General features: G+C 34.6%; 1 protein-coding gene across 1 annotated transcript in view; it reads right to left on the bottom strand.

Annotated features, from left to right (window-relative positions):
- The window catches only part of SEL1L (SEL1L adaptor subunit of ERAD E3 ubiquitin ligase), a 62,038-nt gene extending 42,826 nt beyond the window's left edge, over nucleotides 1-19,212 (bottom strand). The window contains exons 1-3 of the mRNA XM_031952421.1: nucleotides 19,077-19,212; nucleotides 7,953-7,987; nucleotides 6,000-6,216 (exon numbers count right to left, since the gene is read on the bottom strand). Coding sequence (XP_031808281.1) covers nucleotides 6,000-6,216; nucleotides 7,953-7,987; nucleotides 19,077-19,152 — 328 coding nt within the window. The 5' untranslated portion in view covers nucleotides 19,153-19,212. The remainder of the gene's footprint in view (nucleotides 1-5,999; nucleotides 6,217-7,952; nucleotides 7,988-19,076) is intronic.
- Between the last annotated feature and the right edge of the window lie 1,607 nt (nucleotides 19,213-20,819).

Raw genomic sequence — 20,819 nt, 5'->3', positions numbered from 1 at the left:
TTTCTGGACTTACTCTAATGTATCTAAGAAAGATAACTAACTGAAAACAAGTGCTTCTATTCTAGGAACTTGTCTAGTTATTCAGAGAAGAGTTATCAAAAGAAGTTCTTGAGGAGTTTCTGTTTTAAATAATCTGACCAGGTGCAGCCTGGAGTTTTAGCCTCCCTTACTCTTAATATTACAACAGGTTTAAAGCCTTTGATACTCTATAATCTGTAAAATTGCATCATTTGAAACTACATATGACTAGAATGTTACAACATATGAAACCAGAACTATTTGATATGTTTGAAACAGTTCCTAATAATAGCAACTACAGGTACAAACTGTTTTGCATGGTTTCAAAAATAACGAGGATCTCGTTTCCTCCTTTTATTAGATTTTCTAAACTAAAAGAGAAAAAATATTAAATCTTTCAAATCTGCCATACATTTAAGTATATGTATAAAGTATCAGTATATAGATCTCTGAAAGTATTATCTAAATCATGGCTATACTGCTAAAGGGGAATAAATTGTAAATTTACTACTTAGGAATAGTTGTGGTATAGTCCAGCCATTGCAGGAAGCAATTTAGAATTATTCTAAATTGCTTCCTGCAATGGCTGGACTATAAGATGTGACTATACTGTTAATACTCTCTGACCTGGGTATTTTGCTGGTAGGCCTATCTTTTATAGAGATCAATTAGAAAAAGAAAGGGTCCATGTACACCAAAAGACAGCACTTTTTTAGCAACAAAGAATTGGAAATAAAGTAGATACTCAACAAAAGGGAAATGGCTAAGCAAGCTGAGACAAAGATGGAATATTACTGTACCTAGAGAATTATGAGGATGAAGAATAAATACAGGGAAGTGAAGAAAACAATCAGTTAATATTCACAACTATAGTAATATAAATTGGAAGGACAGTAAAGTAATTGAATCTAGATACTGTCAAATTATAATGACTAAGTTTCTTAATCCCAAAGAAGAGCTATAGAAGGCATTCACTTCTGTTTTGTTTTGTTTTTTTGGCAGAGGTGGGGAACTCTTGGCATGGGATTTTTTCTTTTTATGATATCAGACAATATCAATATGTTAGATAATTATTGTTAAATTGTTTTATTCTTCTCTTTTTTATTTTTTGTTCTACTCTCCTTGGGAGAATAAAGAAGAGAAATGTAAATCATACTAAAAAAGATATCAGTACAAATTTATTTTTTAAGTATAACGCAATTTATCCAGATCTTTAAACTAGAAGAAAAAATAATTCAATGCATAGTATGAGGAGGTTCCTCCAATAATAGGTAGAATTCTTTAGTAATTAACACAAGGAGGATTTTTTTTCCTCCTACTATTACAAATAAACGTTTTTATTCTCAGTAAAAGCCTAATATTCTTAACTATTAATCAAAGCACAGATCCTTCTGAATAACCAGTATTCCTTGGAAATACTCTGGAAGTTGAATTAATTCCATCAGACCAATAAGTGCACTGGAATAGTTAATTCCAAAATGCCTTGGAGGTGCTAATGCAGAGTAAAATCTAATCTGCCTGCATCACAAATAATTAGAACCCTCAAATAAAAGTTTTTTTTAACTAGGTACAAGTTGCAAGCTGCAAAGAGTCTATAGAAGAAGCTTAAATTTTCAGAAACTCCCTACTATTTGAAGTTTAATGACCAAAAAAAAAAAGTTTCAGACAACAATTTCACAACAAAAATGATCTTAACATTTTGCCAGAACTACAATTTTGATGTTTACAAGAACTTGTTGATTCTGTCATTTTCTTACTAACTTAAAAATAAAATGCTTCAGATTTTTAAATACATGTCAAGTGTGGTTAGAATCTATTATAGGAAGCAGGCTATATAGCTTGGGTTTGCAAGCTCATCCTTTTTTCATTTTTATCTGAGGAAAAAAAAAAAAAAACCTTAATTCATCTGCTTTCCCCTATCCCCCAATTAATTAAACTACAAAATCCATTTCCCAATTGAGCTCGTTTAACTAAAGTCTTGCTGCACTTCCACATGTTTACTATTAGATATAAAACAAAAAACATCCACCAATTTAATGAAGAAATCTTACAGTATTCAGTAAGCTTAACAAAAATTCTAAGAAAAAGTTACACTTAGAAAGGCTAAAATAAATAAAATAGCTAAGAACAAATGGGGACTTAATATTACAGCTGTAAAAACATGTGACAAAAATCTCTGGGGAAAAGATACAGGTGTAGTAGAAGTTTCTGGGATGTCAAATTGTTTTTCTGCAGGAAGGCTATCTGAGAACAGGTCAAGATGGTTTTAAGTTCTATGCCAAATGAAACTTAAGAACTAAAGTAATGCATTTGTGTAGCTCAAATATATTTTTTCTGGAAAGTTTAAAAATACTCAACCCAACCCAGAAAACCAGGATTCTCCTGAAGAGAATTCAATTCTAACTTATATTATTTAAGAACAACTGATTTTATTTTTTATTTAATCAAGATATATGATTTCAGTGGTACAAGGAGCTCAACAAGAAAACTAACTCTATCAATGTTGTTCAGCAACTTCTACAGGCTTAAAAAAGTCGCCTGGAGTCCTGAAAGGTTAAGGGATTTGCCCAGGTAATAAATCTTCTATGTGTCAAAATCAGTATTTAAACTAAGGTCATCCTGATTCGGAGGCTATCTCTTAAGGCATCCATTTTATTACAATCCCCAAAATGAAAACAATAGCTTATGTACTCAGGGCAAAAAAAAGGCTGGCAAACTTAGTGAGCAGAGCAGAGTAAATCTTGGAGAAATTTAATATTAGATCTTGCTGAAGAAGATCATAGGTTATTCACAAGAACTTTTTGTTTTTTTTGATAGGTAGCATTTCCAAGTATTTGTTCGTTGTATTTTAAAAATTCATGTTAAAAAAACAAACAAACCCTAGAATTTTAGGTTAGTGCTATTTTAAAAGAAATGGTCTCTTAGACAGTCATTATATGTTCTTCTATTTTTCCTTTAACTTTCTGCACAATGATGTAGTTGGCAGATGTTTTATGTTCTTCTAGCCTCCTGGTTTCAGGCTAATTTTGTTTTCAGAGAAATATTAATTCTCTTTTTAACCATCACTTTAGTGGAAGAGTCATTCTTAGGTTCAAACCATATCATTTACGAAAGAGAACAGGAATTTTAAGCATAATATAAGAAGAGGCTTAAACTCTGTGTAACTGAAAACAGAAAAGAAAATCAAAGTATTCTAACAGCTATTGTGCTGAAACCTTCTAACCAGAGCAATGTCACAGCTGAGTCTTTTTGTAGTTTTATGACAAAATAAAAGTGTCCAAAGGAAATTGAAAGAACTTCTGCAAATTAATCTTCACTCTGACCATCAAGGTCTTCAGTTCCCATCCTACTCCAACACTCTCCTGAATTTGTGATCTCATTGATGTGGATATAGCCTCTAACAATGCAGATTGCAGCCAGTCCAGTACCTATCTCCTAATCATACAGCAATAGGATGGAAACAAACCAATTTATATTTAAGAGTCTACTTGCTACTTAAAATTAATTACCTTTAATCACAGTAGCTGAGAAAAGTATAATAGTCTTTGATTTATGGTTACTTTGCTTTGCCTTATCTATGATTTTATGAATGTTAAGTACACTAATCTATCACTATACTTGTCCTCTTGTTCTTCTTTTTCATCTCTAACTCCAAGCTTCCCTGGTTTCCTTCAGGTTCCAAATAAAATCCTATATTCTGATCTTTGCTGACTTTCTCCCTTCACCCTTAAAACCCTTCCCTTTCATGAGTGTTTCCAATTTAAGATATCTCTAATTGGAGATAATCATGTAATATAGATATGCCTATATATACATACCTATATCCATGTAGACATATATAAATATATACACATGTATGAATGAAATTAGATTTAAATGTAGTTGAGTGTTGTTCTCTTAAGAAAAGGGACTGCCGTTTACTTTTCTTAATCTAATGCTTAGCACAATGTCTGGATCATGGTAGGTATCTAATAAATGCTTAATGATCGATAATACCTTGGTTCCTTTCTGTAGGATTCTTGTCCATATTTTCACATGGACAAATATGTATGAAATAACGAAGGCTAGAAGGAGGCCTTTGTGGGAGTTATTTGAGGGAAGATATTGTCTTCTGTCGTTATAAAAGCCCTGCTTAGCAGAGTATCTGGTATGTAGTAGTCACTGGATAATGTTAATCATTTATTGACTGAATGACTTTTTGTCTGAAAATAACAAAACTGTAGCTTCTTAAGATGTCTTCTGATTTTGTGGCAAATGCATTGATAGAGGATGTATGTTCTCAATTCTAACATTTATTAATCTGATTTTGAACAAGTTCTCTGGGTTTCAGTTTCCTCATCTGTAAAATAAGGGGGCTAGACAATCCTTGAGGATCCCAAGGTGCTTTCTAGCTCTAAATGTATGATAAAACTTTATATTTACAGTAGAGTAATATAGCCAGTCTTTACATTCTCATTTAAAAGTTAACAGCCCAAACAAAGGACAAGTTATTGCCTCCAATAACCATCTTATAATTAAGTGCTGGGAAAAAAAATCCAATTTTATTATAGAAAGAAGAAAGTATTTTTAATAATAGTAGTAATAATTTTCTATTAAATTTGCAGTCCAACCTCATCATGATGTGATTGTGGTCAAGAGCTTCTAACTCAAGCTTTGGGGAATCCCACCAAGCTGGAAAGGATTTTTGGTTGTTTATTTTGGGTATAGTATATAGACAAAATGAATATCCATCAGCTGAGGACAAACAGTCCAATTTGGAAAAGTATATCACCAGGTTGGATGCAGAGTGACAAATGAAGTAATTATGAAGAAGAGCTACAGTAGAGAGATATGGATTTTGCATTGGTGGAGGAGTATCCATACCTTGAAATATCATCTTATAATTTTCTTATTCAAGTGGTAAAGCTAACGTTGCCCTTTAAAAATAGTAACTTTATTAGATTTATTTGTGACATTGATGTAGGACATATCTTAGATGGAATCAACAGAACAGTAAAGGTGTTACCTTTCTCTTCTGAAAACAAGAAGTAAACTTTCCTCTTTTCAAAAGTATTATTATTTAACATGTATAGGACTGCTTGCCATCTCGGGGAGGGGGTGGAGAGAGGCAGGGGAAAAGTCAGAACAGAAGTGAGTGCAAGGGATAATGTGGTAAAAAAAAATTACCCAGGCATGGATTCTGTCAATAAAAAGTTATAATTATTTAAAAAAAAAAGTATTGTTAATGTTAGTTCTACTTGACATTTTTAAAGCACCTACTGTGTAAAAAGTATGAGATGTTGCTTGATTCAATGACTAGAAAGCCAACTTTGGAGTTAGCTTTTCCTACATCTGACACATGTAGAGATAAATATATCTCTATGAGATAAAATGCATAAATATATAATTATATTGTTTCTATGTTGCATAAAGTGATTAAGAAAAGACTAGAAATGATATAAAGCTTTGGAGGAAGAAGTTATTATTTCAGTATTTCTGCCTGCAAAGTTTATTCTTCTCCTTCCGTAGATGAGGAAACAGTATTTTTTTTTTTTAATTAAAGCTTTATATTATCAAAACATATGCATGGATAATTTTTCAACATTGATCCTTGGCAAGACTTTGTGTTCGAAATTTTCCCCTTCTTCCTCTCATCCCTTCCCCTAGATCAAGTAATCCAATATATGTTAAACATGTAACAGGGAATCTGCACAAAGGTAGTGGTATGAGCAAGTGTGTGGAGGAGGAAAAGCATAGATTGTGTTTGGGAAACAATAAATAATTTAATTCACTAGGTGTATATAGTTGGGTATAAGTTTTCTTTTCAAAAGGTTGGAAACTAAAAACTGGACCCTAAATACAAGTTTCTTGGGCTCAAGTTCGGTGCTTTCCAACTACACATTTACCAAAAATAGTAAACCTTCTTCTAAATTTCCTTTACACTATAAGCAAATCAATTCTGCTTTTCAAATCAGGAAAACCTGAAAGCCATAATACAGTACCTGATTTCAATACTTGCTCACTTTCTTCCAACTCCTTGTTTTCTAGATTTGGCATCTCTAGGGAACTAGAGTCTTCTATAATACTTTCAACATCTCTGTCTTGGTTCTTGAAGGTGTTCTCTTTTGCAGGGGATTCCAATTCTGTTTCTTCTGATTCAAGGAAGATCTGACCAGCTACCACCCGGGCCTTAACTGATTCTTCTGATGGCAAGGAAGTCTGAGAAATGTTAAAAAAAAAAAAAATTCGCAATGAATTAATTTAATTCACATTAATTTAATGAAATTATTTTTCAGTGAATACTGATATGTCTTCCCTTCAAAGGTCTCTTTCAGGAGTGTGACCTATATTTGGCAAGTGTAATAGACTGACTAATCTGATAGGTTCTGCTAACTTCGATTTAAAAATGATTGTTATTCTTTGAGCCATCTTTTTGGCTAGCCTTCTTTTAGATTCCTTATTTATATCTATGGGTACCTTTTAATTGACCTTAGTAATATTATTTCATTTTCTACTATTTTAAAGTAACTTTCCTCCAAAAGTAGTCATTTTCTCAAATAAACTCTGCTCCTGCATTTCAAAATTACTTTTAATGACCTGTCAACCACAGAATTTTTATATACCTACCCTGGGATGGATTTCTTTTTTTAAACGTAGGGTTAATACTACAAGTATCCAAAAAGTGACATATGAGAAACATTTTTGAATAAAGCATTAATAGTGCTTTTTGTGGTTGTTAAAAATCAAAACTGAGATATGTACTCCTTAGTCAAATAATGAAATAATTAAATCATATGACATGAATATAATCAATATTGTGTTTTAAAAAAATGATAAAATGGACAATTTCTGAGGATCTTGGGAAGACCTTTATGAACTGATTCAGACTTAGGTGAGCAAAAATGGAACAATATATGGAATGATACCATTTTAGAGAAAAACATCTTTCAAATTTGAAATATTACAACTGTGACAAACATGATGATAAGCCATGAGTCTGAAAGAATAAAGATGAAACACAACTCTTGCCTCATAATGGAAGTGATTAAATTAAAATGCAAAAAGAGACACACATTTTTCAGTCAAGGCTAAAATGGATATTTATTTTGCCATATAGCTGTGCACTGAGGGCTAAGTTTTTCTCTTTTTGTTCTTTTAAAATTGACCAATGAGGATACTGGGAAAGACAGATAAATTTAAAAAATACTTGTTACTTGAAATATAAAACAATAGCTTGTTTTTTTTTTTTAAATGTACTAATACATATGAAGGATAAATATAAAGAAAAGCAGAACTTGGGCTCCACTTAAAATTATAGTTACTTGACTTCAGATGCTTTAAAACCCATAGAGGAAAAAAAAAGATGCTTTTAAAAATTTTATTCAAATGTATCAGATATAGGAAAAGTCAACTCCAAAGTTGGCTTTCTAGTCATTGAATCAAGCAACATCTCATACCTTAGGTTACACAGTAGGTGCTTTAAAAATTTCAAGTAGAACTAACACGAACAATACTTTTGTAAAGAGCAAAGTTTACTTCTTGTTTTAGAAGAGAAAGATAACACCTTTACTGTTCTGTTGGCTCCATCTAAGATATGTCCTACATCAATGTCACAAATAAATCTAATAAAGTTACTATTTTTAAAGGGCAATGCTATCTTTATCACTTGCATAAGAAAATTATAATTCTGTTTATCATATAAATGCAGATTTTTATATGTTCTTTAGTTATACTGTGCAAACCCTTAACACAGATAACTTCAGATTTATCCTGTACATATAGTTGTTCGGAATTTGTCTCCTTTATTAGACTGTGAACTCCTGAAAAGGAGGGACTGTTTTCCATCTTTCTTTGTATCTTCAGCACACTTAAGTCACTTAAGAAATGCTTGTTGTCTTGTGGTTGGCCAACTTAGCTAAACAGCTGCAAATATAACAAAGATTTTTATTTCATACCTTATCTAAGGGTTCATCCTGACCTCCTTCATCATCTGTAAAGAAAGTTCAAATAAGTTATTATTAGCTTCATTTTTGGAAAATTAAGGATATTAATTGTCAAACATTTAGCAAAATATACCAAAATAAGGAATCATAAACTGGACAATCAGTCCCTGAAATAATCAAGAATTTTAAGTGGAAGTCTGGAATGAACTAAAAACTAAAAGGTCCCTTAATTCTGCTGCCCTAGTAAGCTGTTATTCCCTCATTTCCTTTTTATCATCAAATTTTATAAAGGAGTTATCTATATCAATTGCTTCTATTTCTTGACTACCTAGTCATTTTGAAGTCTCTTTGGTTACTATTCCCATCATTCTAATGAAACTGCCCTCTTAATTGTCAAAGCCAATGACTTTTCCCAGCAATTCTCCTTTCTTAAGCTTTCTGCAGCAAACTATAATAGTCCCTCTCTCCTTGCTTGATTTCCTTAATACTATAATACTTCTTCTTTTCTCAGTTTCTTGGGTATTTTTTCTTCTTCCATTCCCCTTAATATAAGCATTTTCTAAGCATTTGGCCCCCTTTCTTCCCTTGTATAGCTTACCCTTGATGATCTCAATCACCTCCTTTAACACTCACCTCTAGGAAAATGACTTAAAAACCTCTTTCTTTAAACTTTCAAGTCCCGGCATCACATTTCCAACTTCTTACCACTAGACTATCCTGTCTACAACTCTACCTAAATGTCTAAATCAGAATTCATCTTTCTTCATAATGTACTCCTTTTCCTACTTGCTCTAATTCTGTCAATAGTACCACAGTTCTGTCATTCTCCCCCCCATACAATTCAGTACACAGGTATTGTCAATTTATCTCAACAATATCTCCTATACTGATATCTTCATTCCTATTTCCACCAAAGTTCAGGTTCTTACTTCCCACTAGCTTGTTGCAAAAATCTCTTAGTCAGTCTCTTTCGACCTCCAGTTTCTTGCTTATGCTAATTATACATGCTACTTCCATATGTCCAAGTCTAACTGCATTACTGAACTGATTCAAAACTTTCAATGGCTTCCTGTGGGATCAAATAAAATGTAAAGTCCTTATCCTAGAATTAAAGACAGTCCAAAATCTTGTCTTTCACCCTTATTTCATATTACACTTGCTACATTCTAGCTAAACTTAATTACTCATCAACTATGATACTTACCATCTCTGTACCTCTATTCATATTGTTCCCTATTCTTGGAATATCCTTCTCACTAATCTTTTTTTAAGTCTTACTCATCTTTCAACCTTACAATGTCACTTTCTTCATGAAACCCTCGCTGAGAATCCTGTTACTCAGCATCTCCTCTCATTGAAGCTTAAAATGGGAAATGAACCCTGGGGTCAACTCATTCAACTGTACCTGGGCAAGGAATCCTCCCTATAATAGTTCTGAGAAGTGACAGTCCAGTTTTTACCTTAAAACCTCTAGGGAAGCATAACCAAGACAGCCAAATTCTGGAGATAACTATTTGTCAAAAACTTTCCCTATCCCTCTTGTGAACCTATGTTTCCCATTTTGCAAATTACACTTTTTACTCTTATTATAGTTCTGACCTCTGGGTTCTAATTTCTCTTCCATGACATGAGACTCTTCAATTATTTGAAGTTAGCTAATAGATTCTCTCCAACTTACCTATCTCTTCCTTCCCAATGTCAGAGCCTTCTTTGCAGAAAGCTGAGCAGCAGTGGGTAAAGTACTGAAATTGGATCCAGGAGACAGGAAATGTCAAAGGTAGAATTTCATGCCTTTGACATTTACTTAATTATGTGACTATTTTAGTCATTTAATTTAGCTGAGCCTCAGTTTCCTCATCTTTAAAAAATACTTGCGATACCTACTTCATGTGAGGTTCGAATAAAATATGCAAAGCAACTTGGCAACCTTCAACTTTCAAGCAATTTATATATTCAGCTATTATACATAATAACAAATTTCTTCAATCAATTCTTATATAACATGGTCACCACAAGCTTAAGCCAACCCATATCCTTCTTAAAACGTGGTACCCAGAACTAAATACTAAACATAAGACTATGGATGTGCTGTGACTGGGCATAGTACATACAAATAATTACACTATTCAATCCAGATACTGAATGTCTATTACTGAGATTTGTTAAATTCTTTTTAATGTCATGCTGTACTGAATTTACAATTCACTAAAACTCTTTTATAGGTTTAATCTTTGTTGAGCAATGTCCGTCTGACATATCTATATCTATTTAGATACAGATATATAGGCACATATCTATATCTATATATTTATACATAAAATATATATATGTGGATGGTAAGAGGGATAAGAGGAAGAGATGGCACAATTTAATTGGTTTAGGAAACTCACACTAAGGAAACTCCCTTTACTGATGTAGATAGGCAAATGCTTTGTCTTTTATAATTTTAGAGTGCTGACCATGGCATTGCAAGTTTAAATAACTTGCCCAAAGTTACAAAGTTAATATGTAGGCAAACCAGTTTAGCTGAAGCAGAGAGACACCTTGAGGAACAAAAGGAAAACACCATACGCCAGGTAAATCACACTACCACTACCACCACCTTGACTATCTTCCCTTCAGACCCTGATGAAGACAGCCTAGAATATTGAATCTATGAGCCTTGGGAATAGCAATGCTTCTAGTCATTGTCAAAAACACTGTAGTCATTACTTAGTAAAGTAACTCCCTGTGGATATGTGACCTGGCAACTACTTCTTCAGATACTACAAAAGAAAGTTCTTGCCAATCAGTCCTTGACACTGTCAAATGGTTCAACATTAAAAACTGAGATGATTGTATTAGAAGTGACATTAAAGGAGAGGAATTACATCAGTTTTGCCAGTTTACCCCTAAGGATTTGGGGATTTTTCTGTTTGACTTACAGATAAAATCTTCTATGTATGTGTTTTCTATTAGAGTATAAGCACCTTGACAGCAGGTACTTTTTTTTTTCTAGACAGCTAGATAACACAGTGCTTAGAAATCTGGATTTGCCCCCAAGTTCAAATCTTGCCTCAGGCAATTACTATGTAACTCTAGGCAAGTCATTAGCCAATGTCTGCCTCATCTGTAAAATGGGGAAAATAGTACCTACTTCCTAAGGTTGTTGTGAGGACAAAATGAGATATATGCAAATTTTAAAGTGAAATATAAATGCTAACTATAATGATTATTTGTAACCCCAGTGTTTAGTACATAGCAAGCATCTAATAAATACTTTAAAAAAAATTCATTCATTCATGTTTCAGAGATAGGAACTGGACCCAGATTGTCCTCACTCTGAGGGTAGCTTTCTAATGTTCAAGTTGAACCTCCTGATTTCCACATAGTAGCTTTTTGATGCTGTGTTGGACTTTATCCCATTAGATTTAATCTTATATATTCACACCATCATTCTAGCTTGTTGAAATCTTTTTGTATCCTGCTGTTCAACAGGTATCAAGGTCAGTGCATCTCATCTATATGTCTTGTATTTTGTTTTTTGATTTCTAGAGGAGGCAGGCAGCTTATCTCCTTTACTAGAGTATAATTCCTTGAGGGCAAGATCCAGCTCTCACTTTTCTTTATGCCTCCAATAAATACCCTTCCCTTATCCCCCATACTTCTAGCTCTTCATTGTTATTTTTCTCCACTGGAATGTAAGCTCCTTAAAGGCAGCAGCTGTCTAGCATGAATTTTCATCCCTACCACTTGACATAGTGCCAGGCACATAGTAAGTGCTTAATAAATGCTTTATTATTAATTCATTCGCTACTAAAACAGCACCAGAGGTTGTTAAAAATATTTAATTTATTCAGTGAATGTTTATTGTCCCAGAAGAGGTGTTCCATCATCACAAAGGTATTAAAACAAAAGTCATATGAATTCTTCTGCTTTAATTTCATTATTTCTTACTACTTTGTCTGAGAAATTGTCAATTATTTGTTTATTCTAATATCTATCAAGTGCCAACTAAGTGCAATGCAAGTACTGGGTCTTATGGGCAAAAGGATTCTGTCTTATAAATAAGGTCCTTCCCAGTCTTCAAAACTCTTACAATCTATATTTAAAGGTGATATGTACAAAATCAATACAAAATAAATGAAAATACAAATGCACGAGACTACAAAAGTTAAAGTGTTTATAGCATTAATTTCCTTGACTTTGTTTCTCTTTTCCCAATTTCCCTTACTGTTTATCAGCATTTTACAACTTATTAAATTTACCAGCAGCTGTTCCTCAGAAATGAAAGATGTATCTTTTTTCTTCCCCTACAAACTGACAAAGTAAATTTTATATAGTAGACACTTCAACAATTGAACAATTAGTTGTTAAATACCTCCTATTTTTAAACACTGGGCTAGACACTAGGGATACAAAGACGAAACAAAATTAAAATGGTCTATGTTATCAAGGAGATTACATTCTACCAATTAATATCACATACAAAGATAAAGAAATATAAAATCATTTCCAGAGGAAGAAAATTAACAAACTGGGGTGCATTAGGGTAGGGTAAATAAATCAAGGAAAGCTCTGGGTGGAATGAAGAAAGGTAACACGGTCATTCCCAACATGGGGAAGTACTAGAACTGTGCTGGGACTGGAAATAAAATACTGAGTTTGGGTAACAATTAATAAGCTGATTTGGCTGTAAGTAAAATGAAGGGGAACAATATGAAGTAAATCAAATAGGGAACATGGAAACCACACAAGAGAAATTTTTTTTTTTAAAACAATTTGGCTAATAGGTTTGTATTTTATAATAAAGAGTCACAGAAATTTTGTGAACATAGGAATGACATGGTCAGATTTGACTATGAAAAGAAGGGAGAGCCCAGACACAGGGAGAGTAATTGAGAAGCTATATTATAATTGTGGAATCGGTTATGGGGCCTGAATTAGAGTAGTGGCCATAAGTGGGGGTAAAGGGACAGATAGTAAGGGCTAAGGGATTTGTGGATGTAGAACTGACAAAATCTGGCAATTTATTGCTTACAGGGCTCAAGGAAAGAGGAGGAAGAAACCAAGAATGATTCAGATGTGGGACACATGAGTGACTCAAAGAATGGTGGTATTTTAAAAGAATTAAGGAAATTTTGACAAGAAATGTTTTCAAGAGGAAAGATAATGAGCTATTTTGGATATATTGATATATTTTTAGACATGCAGATAGAGATATCCAGCAAGTAGTGGGCAACATAGGACTAGAGTTCAAAGAAATTATGATCTTAAAGAAATACCTATATGTGTTTTGGAATTATACATATCAAATATCTGGTGACTAACTAGAAGGAAATATATATATATATATATCCATATAGAATAAAAAGATGATGCAAAAATATTTTAAAATAAAAATAATTCCATTTGTATGCATAATTTCATTTTTCTATTTGCCTAAATATGGGATTCACTAAAAGTGAATTTTTATTAATTGTGCAGTGTATTGCAGGAACAGAACCAAAATCTGTTAATAAACAGTAACATACCACCTATAGAGACTTATTATTGGTCTCTTTATTAAGAAATTAACAGTCTGTTCTAAAAGTGATAATTCCAGTCAAGGAAAAATAGCACTTGCTCTTTGGTTCTGCTTTTTGTTTTTTTCTGATCCCATTTCTTCTCTTTCTCTTATTCTTCCAAAGTTTTCTTGCTACTTCTTGTTTCCTTCAGTTATTATGTCCTCCTTCTATCCGGCCACTCATTCTTATGTAACCAATAAGCAAAGGCTCACTTGTCTAAATGAATGTCTGTTTTTCCTGCCTAGTAAAACTGTCAAAACAAACAGGAGTTTTCTACATGTGGTTCCTCCCTAATGGTCTTAAACTAAACTTAAACTAAAGTGCCACTTTATTACACTGTGTTAATATTACCCTCAAATAAACTAGTTGGAAAAGTCTGAGTAATTGAGAATTATGGTATATAAAACAGAACTAAGGAAGTAGTATTATTAAAATAGTTCCTGTTCTCATTTTATGACAATAATTAAGCTATATTTTTGTCCGGCTGATTATGTAATTATAACACATGGATAAGATTATCATTGATTTGCCAAAATCAAATGCTTTCTTCCTACCAATTTCAATCTGACCTCTTCTCAAATTATCCCCAAAGTTAAATTTATCAATAAGGTTCAAACAAAAACAATAAGTTAAATAAAAGTATGAGTGTTGGGGAACCAAAATGTTTTGTGTTCATTTCAGTTTCTCTTTTGGATATTTAAAGAAAGATTCTTTAATCAAAATAAATTTCTTTTTGGCCAAAGCTTTTTTGGCATGCATATTCACTTTTTCACCCACCAAGGGAAAGAAAATGAAAAATTTCAGCATGTACACCTAACTAAGTATAGTATTTGATCAATAAATACAGTGTTAAGTTTAATAAGTTATAGACTATCAAAGAAAAATACAATTATTATGTTTCATTATGTTTAAAGATGAAAAGTTAATTACTGTAACTTGTTGCATTTATTTCCTAATAACATGTATTCCAAACAATCTACAGTTTACTAATTTTTTTTAAGCTACGTTTCTTGTTTAGTTATGCAGTGAATCCTGTATCCATGCAAACATAAATGGTTCTATGCACAGAAATAGTTTCAAACTTTTAAATCAACTTTTTGGATTATCCCTTCCAAATATGCATTTCTTCTATTTATTTATCAATAAATTATGCCTATTTTATTATGGTAATTTTGTTTTAAAATAAGTAACCACACTTACATATAAAAGGAAGAAAAAAGTTAGTGAGAGCTGAAAATAAGGAGTAACAATGAGAAAATCTGTTTATGAACACAAGAATACATAGTGATTTCTGTTGCCAGATTTCATCCTGATTGCATCATGTACATAGCACCTCTTTTGAGAAATAATTAAGTAGCACTAGGTTTCAGGTGAAGAAAATATCAACAGATCCTAACCCATTTACTAAAAACTGAAAAAATACATTCTACATATGATAATATTAAGACTGATCACAAAGCATGAGGTATTTTCTCTTTGAAACAAATAGATATTCTATTATGGTGATAAATGACTCACTTGAAAACTACTGATATATGTTTGAAGAGGAATAAAACTCTTTGTGTTCTTAAAGGAGGGACTGTTTAAAAATGACAATGCTTTTGGTGAATAGTTAAAAGAGGTTCCAGATTATTAAATTTTTTTTTTAGAATCTCAATTAATCGGAGCTTAGAAAAATCAAGCAAAAAGAAAAAAAAAAGGTTTGGACATAAAACAATTAGGACATAAAAATTGATTAGTAGGTTTTCAATGAATATTTACTGATTTTTCTACTCCATGTTATCACATCATGATAGCATACCTCTCATCATAGACAGAAATTTAGATTCTTTTTCAAATGTAAATTTGTCTTTGGTAAAATTGAAATTTACATTTTCTATATCATTTTTAGCAAAGCAACATAATGCTGTTGATATGGTTTCAGAAAGAAGTGATCACAATTCAATCTATTTGTCACATAAACTAGATTGATATAGAGTTTAAAAAGAAAGAAGGGATCAACTGAGTAATTTAGTAGAAAAGAAAGAGATTTCTCCATTGTTTGCTGACCACTTGAGTAATATAGCTCTGTTGCTTTGGTTCCCTAGAATCTAAATAAAAATGGATACCACCTTACCTTCCTCACAGAGCTTCCTCACTACTTTAAGGGTTAATGATAACACTGGGAGAGGGAGAAGTCAATAAATAAATCTAAGATGAAAAGCATCTTTGCCACTTGTTAATTGTGTATAGCAGCAAGTCACTTTCCTTTTCTGAGTCTTGGTTTTTTTCTTCTGTAAGATGAGGGAGATGGAACAATTTGATTTCTCTGAGCATTTCCTGAATTTTCTAAAATTAACAAGTCAAAACATTGAGTACCTTGGTCAAGAAAATCCGATGGACAGCTCTGGTCCATGGGGATATAGAGAGTCAGACACAAGTGAACAATAACAATAAGAAAGACAGTACATAAACAGTTATCAGTTTTTAGGCTGGTACCTCAAGTTGGGCATTTTTGGAAAATAAGCAAATAAACAACAGCAAAAAATTGAAGTCTATGTTTTATTATGTTCCAAAGGAAACCAACTTTGTTAAAATATACTTAACAAATTAATAATAATGATAAAAAAAAAAAAGCTAACAGACCCTAATTCTGTGGCTAGATAAGCAACAGCCTATTTCATTAGGTCACAGTTTTAGAGTTAAAAGATCTCTCACAAAACATCGAACCCAATTCCATTTTCTCCCTTTTTCCCTTTTCCCCAAAGTCTTAACATTAAACTTAAGTTTCTGGAATATAGTAGAAGTTTAATAAATGCTTACTGACATTCAGAGACAGATTAAGTGATTTATCCAAGGTCTTACTGACAGTATAAGAGGCAGGATTTCGGTCCAGCTCCTTTTATTCCACAGCTCCTGTTCTGTACTATGCTGCCTCCTAAATTTCAACTAGAGAAGTTGACTAAACATTATTTTAAACTACTTGCTCAAAGGCTTCTAATGGAAAGCTTTGGCCCTTAAATACAACTAACCCCCCCCCAAAAAAAAAAAAAAACTCAAAACATTTAACAACAAACAAAAAATCACAAGTAACTTCCATTTTTAACATGAAAATTCTGTATCTCTGTAAATTATCAGTGCCTGTGGCAGTGCAAAAAAAAAAAACAAAAAAAAACCCAAACCTTCTGCTCTAGAATTTTTTCACATTATTTTAAGAAACTAATTAGGATAAAAACACTTCTGTCTCTGAAAAGACATTCTAGCTAGTATTTATAAATGACAAATGACCCTTTAAATACTGACCATGTTCTAAGTTGCCAAAAATGTGTTTTGTACCAGATAACAGTATCACTTTAATTCTCCAGTACGAAATTAGAAATATGAAATTGGTCAAATATAGGACACCTGCAATTAGACTATAGAGAGGTAGGCAATTTTTTCAACATCCAAGCAATTAAACTTTTAAAAGGGGGTGAAATGCCAAAATAAACAAGCAGTTTAAACAAAACAATGGCAAAAGTCACTTAAGTTTGTACTTTGAAGACAGTCTGTAAAACTTAATCTTATTCCAAGAGATTTACTTATCTTGTACACAATTGAATCCTTTGTGAGTACAATATCTATATTGTTTTAATGCCTGTCATATACCCTTTCACTTTAAGAGAGTTATGTAATGTTGTGCAAACCTGGTGGGGTTTGGTAGGAAGAACAGGGAATTTAGACTCAAAGAATCTTAATTTGACTCCTGGCTCGAAAACATACCACTTGTATGACCCTGGACAAGTCATTTAACTTCTTAGAGGGTTGAACTACTCTCTAGGGTTCTTTTCCTTCTTATGATGCAAATGCCATGATTTTAAGTGCTGATTAACTTGTGGTATAGGGTAGGAGTTGGGAGAAAACATTTACTGAAAATCATCCTGTTCACACGGATGCAATGTTAAGGACTGTGGCATTGCAAGGTTAATATCAGTTGAATCAGAGTTCACCAATACAGTCAGATTCCTACTCAGTTATCTGTTATATACCTGGTGATTGACATGTTCTCCATAACCATATACATTCCCTGAAGGTAGAATCTCCCCCCCCCCCCCTGCTTCCCTCCAGTTTAGCATACACTAAGTACTAAATAAATGCATATTAATTGGCTACAATATTCCACTGGACAAAGATATTGAAGGCAAGACCCGGTCTAACCTATCATTTGAAAAACAACTCAAAACAACTCATTACTAGTGTCCTACTAATGGCAATGGGTCAATATAATCTTTATATAAGGAATAATGTGTTGTCAGTTTTTAGAACAAGAGATATCAGACTACATAAGACACCAATAATAGAATTTAAAAATAGGAACTTTCATTTTAGAAGCAGAATAATTAAGGAAATGCAACAATTTAGAATTAGGCCAGATATTTGAGGTACCAAATAATCACTTGTGAATTCTCTTGCAGAAAACAAAAGAGAAAATCCTTTCTGTAGTTCAAAATGATAGATTATATGAACCATTATATAAATTTGTCATTATTATCTATTTATGAAAACTCTAGCATTACACTGTACTGGTTTGAGCAAGAAACACTTTCAGATTCAGATGAAGGTCCTATAGAGATGGCAACTGAAGCTCTTGAAAGGCAAACCAAAACCCAAACAAGCCCCTAAAGTAGATACACCAAACAGATAAAGAAGAACAACTCTTTAAGTGCAGAGACCAAAACAGATCACAAGACATTCTTTTCAGGATACTTTTTTTTTAAAGTGCCACATAGCAAAACATCAAAAGCAATTCTGTACTAATTTCTTCCTACTCGAAAACGAACCTGAAGCCATTTGATATGCAATTCCTAATCCAATTCACCAGCCTCATTTTCAGGCAATAACAAAAAATCTAATAATGGTAATCATCCCGCAACATAAAAAGGGTTCAAAAGAGCCAGAGCATATGGTAACTCCACCACTGTTAACTACTAGAACTAGGTGTCCCCTTTCTCCAAAGAGATAGCTCACAGGGTGCAAGCTACACAAAATCTGGAAATCCATATTGTGGGGTGCCCTGACGTCTGGAGTATCCTCATTAGGGCAGGGCCCGGAAGAGGCAGGCATTCAAGCTTCTCTCCTGCCCCTCCTCAGTCCCGGAGCACTACTGCCAGCGGGATGAAGGTTGCAGGGGTCCCCATACCCCTAGATGGACGTCCTTGGCAGATGCTGAAGCAGGATGGATAGTGTTTATGTGGGTTATGCGTGTTTGTGTGTGGGGGGTGCGTCGGGAAGGCCTCCATTTCCAGGCTCTTCCAGGACCCCCCTCCCCCCGCTTCCGATAGTCCTTATAACCACCGGCCTCTCTACGCCCCTACACGTCCCAAGCGCTCAAAACCCGGGTCAACCGAAGCCAGAGAAAGAGTGACAGGTTTGGGGTGGGCGCGTGGGGACGGAACCCTCTAGGCGGGGGTTGGGGTGGGTCGGGACAGATAAAGGGAGGGTCCTTATCCCGCCCCCCAGCCCGGCCTTCTTTGTGGGTCCCCCTCCCAGACAAGACCGGGCCTCAGAGAAGGGGGAAGCGGCGGCCCTGGAGTCCCTCAGCCCGGACCGGAGCAGGGGGGCGGGTACTGACCCGAAGCCGCCCACACCGAGGCGCAGCCCATCAGCGCCCCATAGAGCAGCAGGGCCAGCCTGACCCGGACGCGCATCCTGCCACCGCCGCCGCCGCCTCCGCCGCCGGGGCCGAGGTGCCGATGCCACCCTCCCGTCAACAGTGGTGTCTTCGTTGTCGCCGCTGCTGCCTACCCAGCCACAAGATCAGCCGCTGTCTCCCGGCTTCCTGCTCCGGCCACTCGGAGCACCCTCCCTCCCGTCCCGCCCCTCAACCTTAACGCGTAGCCAATCCGCTTCCCGTCCCGTCGGGCGCCGGGGCCAATCGCCGCAGCCGCTCCGCCCGCTCCGTCGTCCCGCCCCGCAGGGTCAGCTAACCACCAATCGCGGCGTGCCGTTCTGCACACCGGCCTCCTTAGTTGGGTCACGGACGCGCCGACATGGCCCCAGCTCATTGGAGGCTCGGGTCTCAACAAAGCTAGGGCGAGGCACCGGGAAAAAAAGAGAAAGGCAGAAGCACAGATACGGACTCGAACCACAGTACCCATAATGCTTTTTCGTGAACCTTCTCGCGATGTCTCTTGGGAAATGTAGTACAAGTCGAACCACGATTTAAAAGGTGTTGGGCAAGGTGCTATTTTAAATGTTGCTGGGAAGGACAGGTTTACCCTTAACAACTAGATAGAACACCTTATAGTGAAGAATAACTCTATTTAATCCTAAAACGCGTTGGGTTGCAGAGGTAATATCAAAAAAAAAAAAGATATATATATATATATATATATATAATATATGTATGTATATATATACACATATGTATGTATACACACATGTATGTATACATACATGTATGTTTGCACACATATACACATGTATGTATATGTGTTTATTTATTTACATTATATATATATATATATATATATATAATTACACACACACACACAGCAGAGCACGCCTGTTCTTATTTAGGGCAATAGGCTGACAAATATCTACGGTGTATTAAGCTCACAGAGCATACGCACAGATGCTTTTTACTTTACTTACCTTACCTGAACAGACACTGCGGCACCACCAGGATGACATCCATCACTCCTATTCTGGGGCGTGTATCAACCTGTAAACTCTACACCGTCAGAGGCTGCTTTTTAGGGACAGTTTAAAAGCTTTTGTCTTTCCATTCCTGTTTTATTTTTAAAAGCTCAGTTGAACAACTAAAGATGAACTAAAGGAGGACACTGGAAGCTGCAAGAAACAAATTTGGAGGAATAATTCTCTGCTTACTTAAAGGATCATGCATTTAGATCTGAAAGGATCGTGGAGGACATCCCAATTCTCTTGAGGAAGTTGGAATGAATCGATTTTCCCAAGATTGTACTGGTAGTAAGTATCAGAGCCTGGATTAGAAAGATCCTTTGACTCCAATTGTAGAGCTCTTTTCATCATACTTGGTGCTTCACTCCAAACAAAAAAAAATGCCAGAGGCCTCATTTCTTCATCTATAAAAGGAGAGGGCTTGGACTTGGGTAACCTCCAAGATGCAACAGAAAATAATATAATAGAATCATCTCATCTCATATTTTGGCACTTAGCCCCACCAGATTGCTTCCTGTCATCTAAGGTTAGGCCATCTGCATAGTCCCAAACTTAATGGGTCCTTTCTCCCCCCAAATTGCTTACTGTTGTTATAGACTCTGTGACCTTCATTTTATTTTTCTTTGAAGTGATTATAATTATTATTGGGGTAGAATAGCTTGGACTCCTATAA

The sequence above is a fragment of the Sarcophilus harrisii genome, chromosome 2 (genome assembly GCF_902635505.1).
Source record: "Sarcophilus harrisii chromosome 2, mSarHar1.11, whole genome shotgun sequence".
Classification (NCBI taxonomy): domain Eukaryota; kingdom Metazoa; phylum Chordata; class Mammalia; order Dasyuromorphia; family Dasyuridae; genus Sarcophilus; species Sarcophilus harrisii.
The sequence above is the reverse complement of the archived record's forward strand: the minus strand, read 5'-3'. Positions and strand labels throughout refer to the sequence as shown.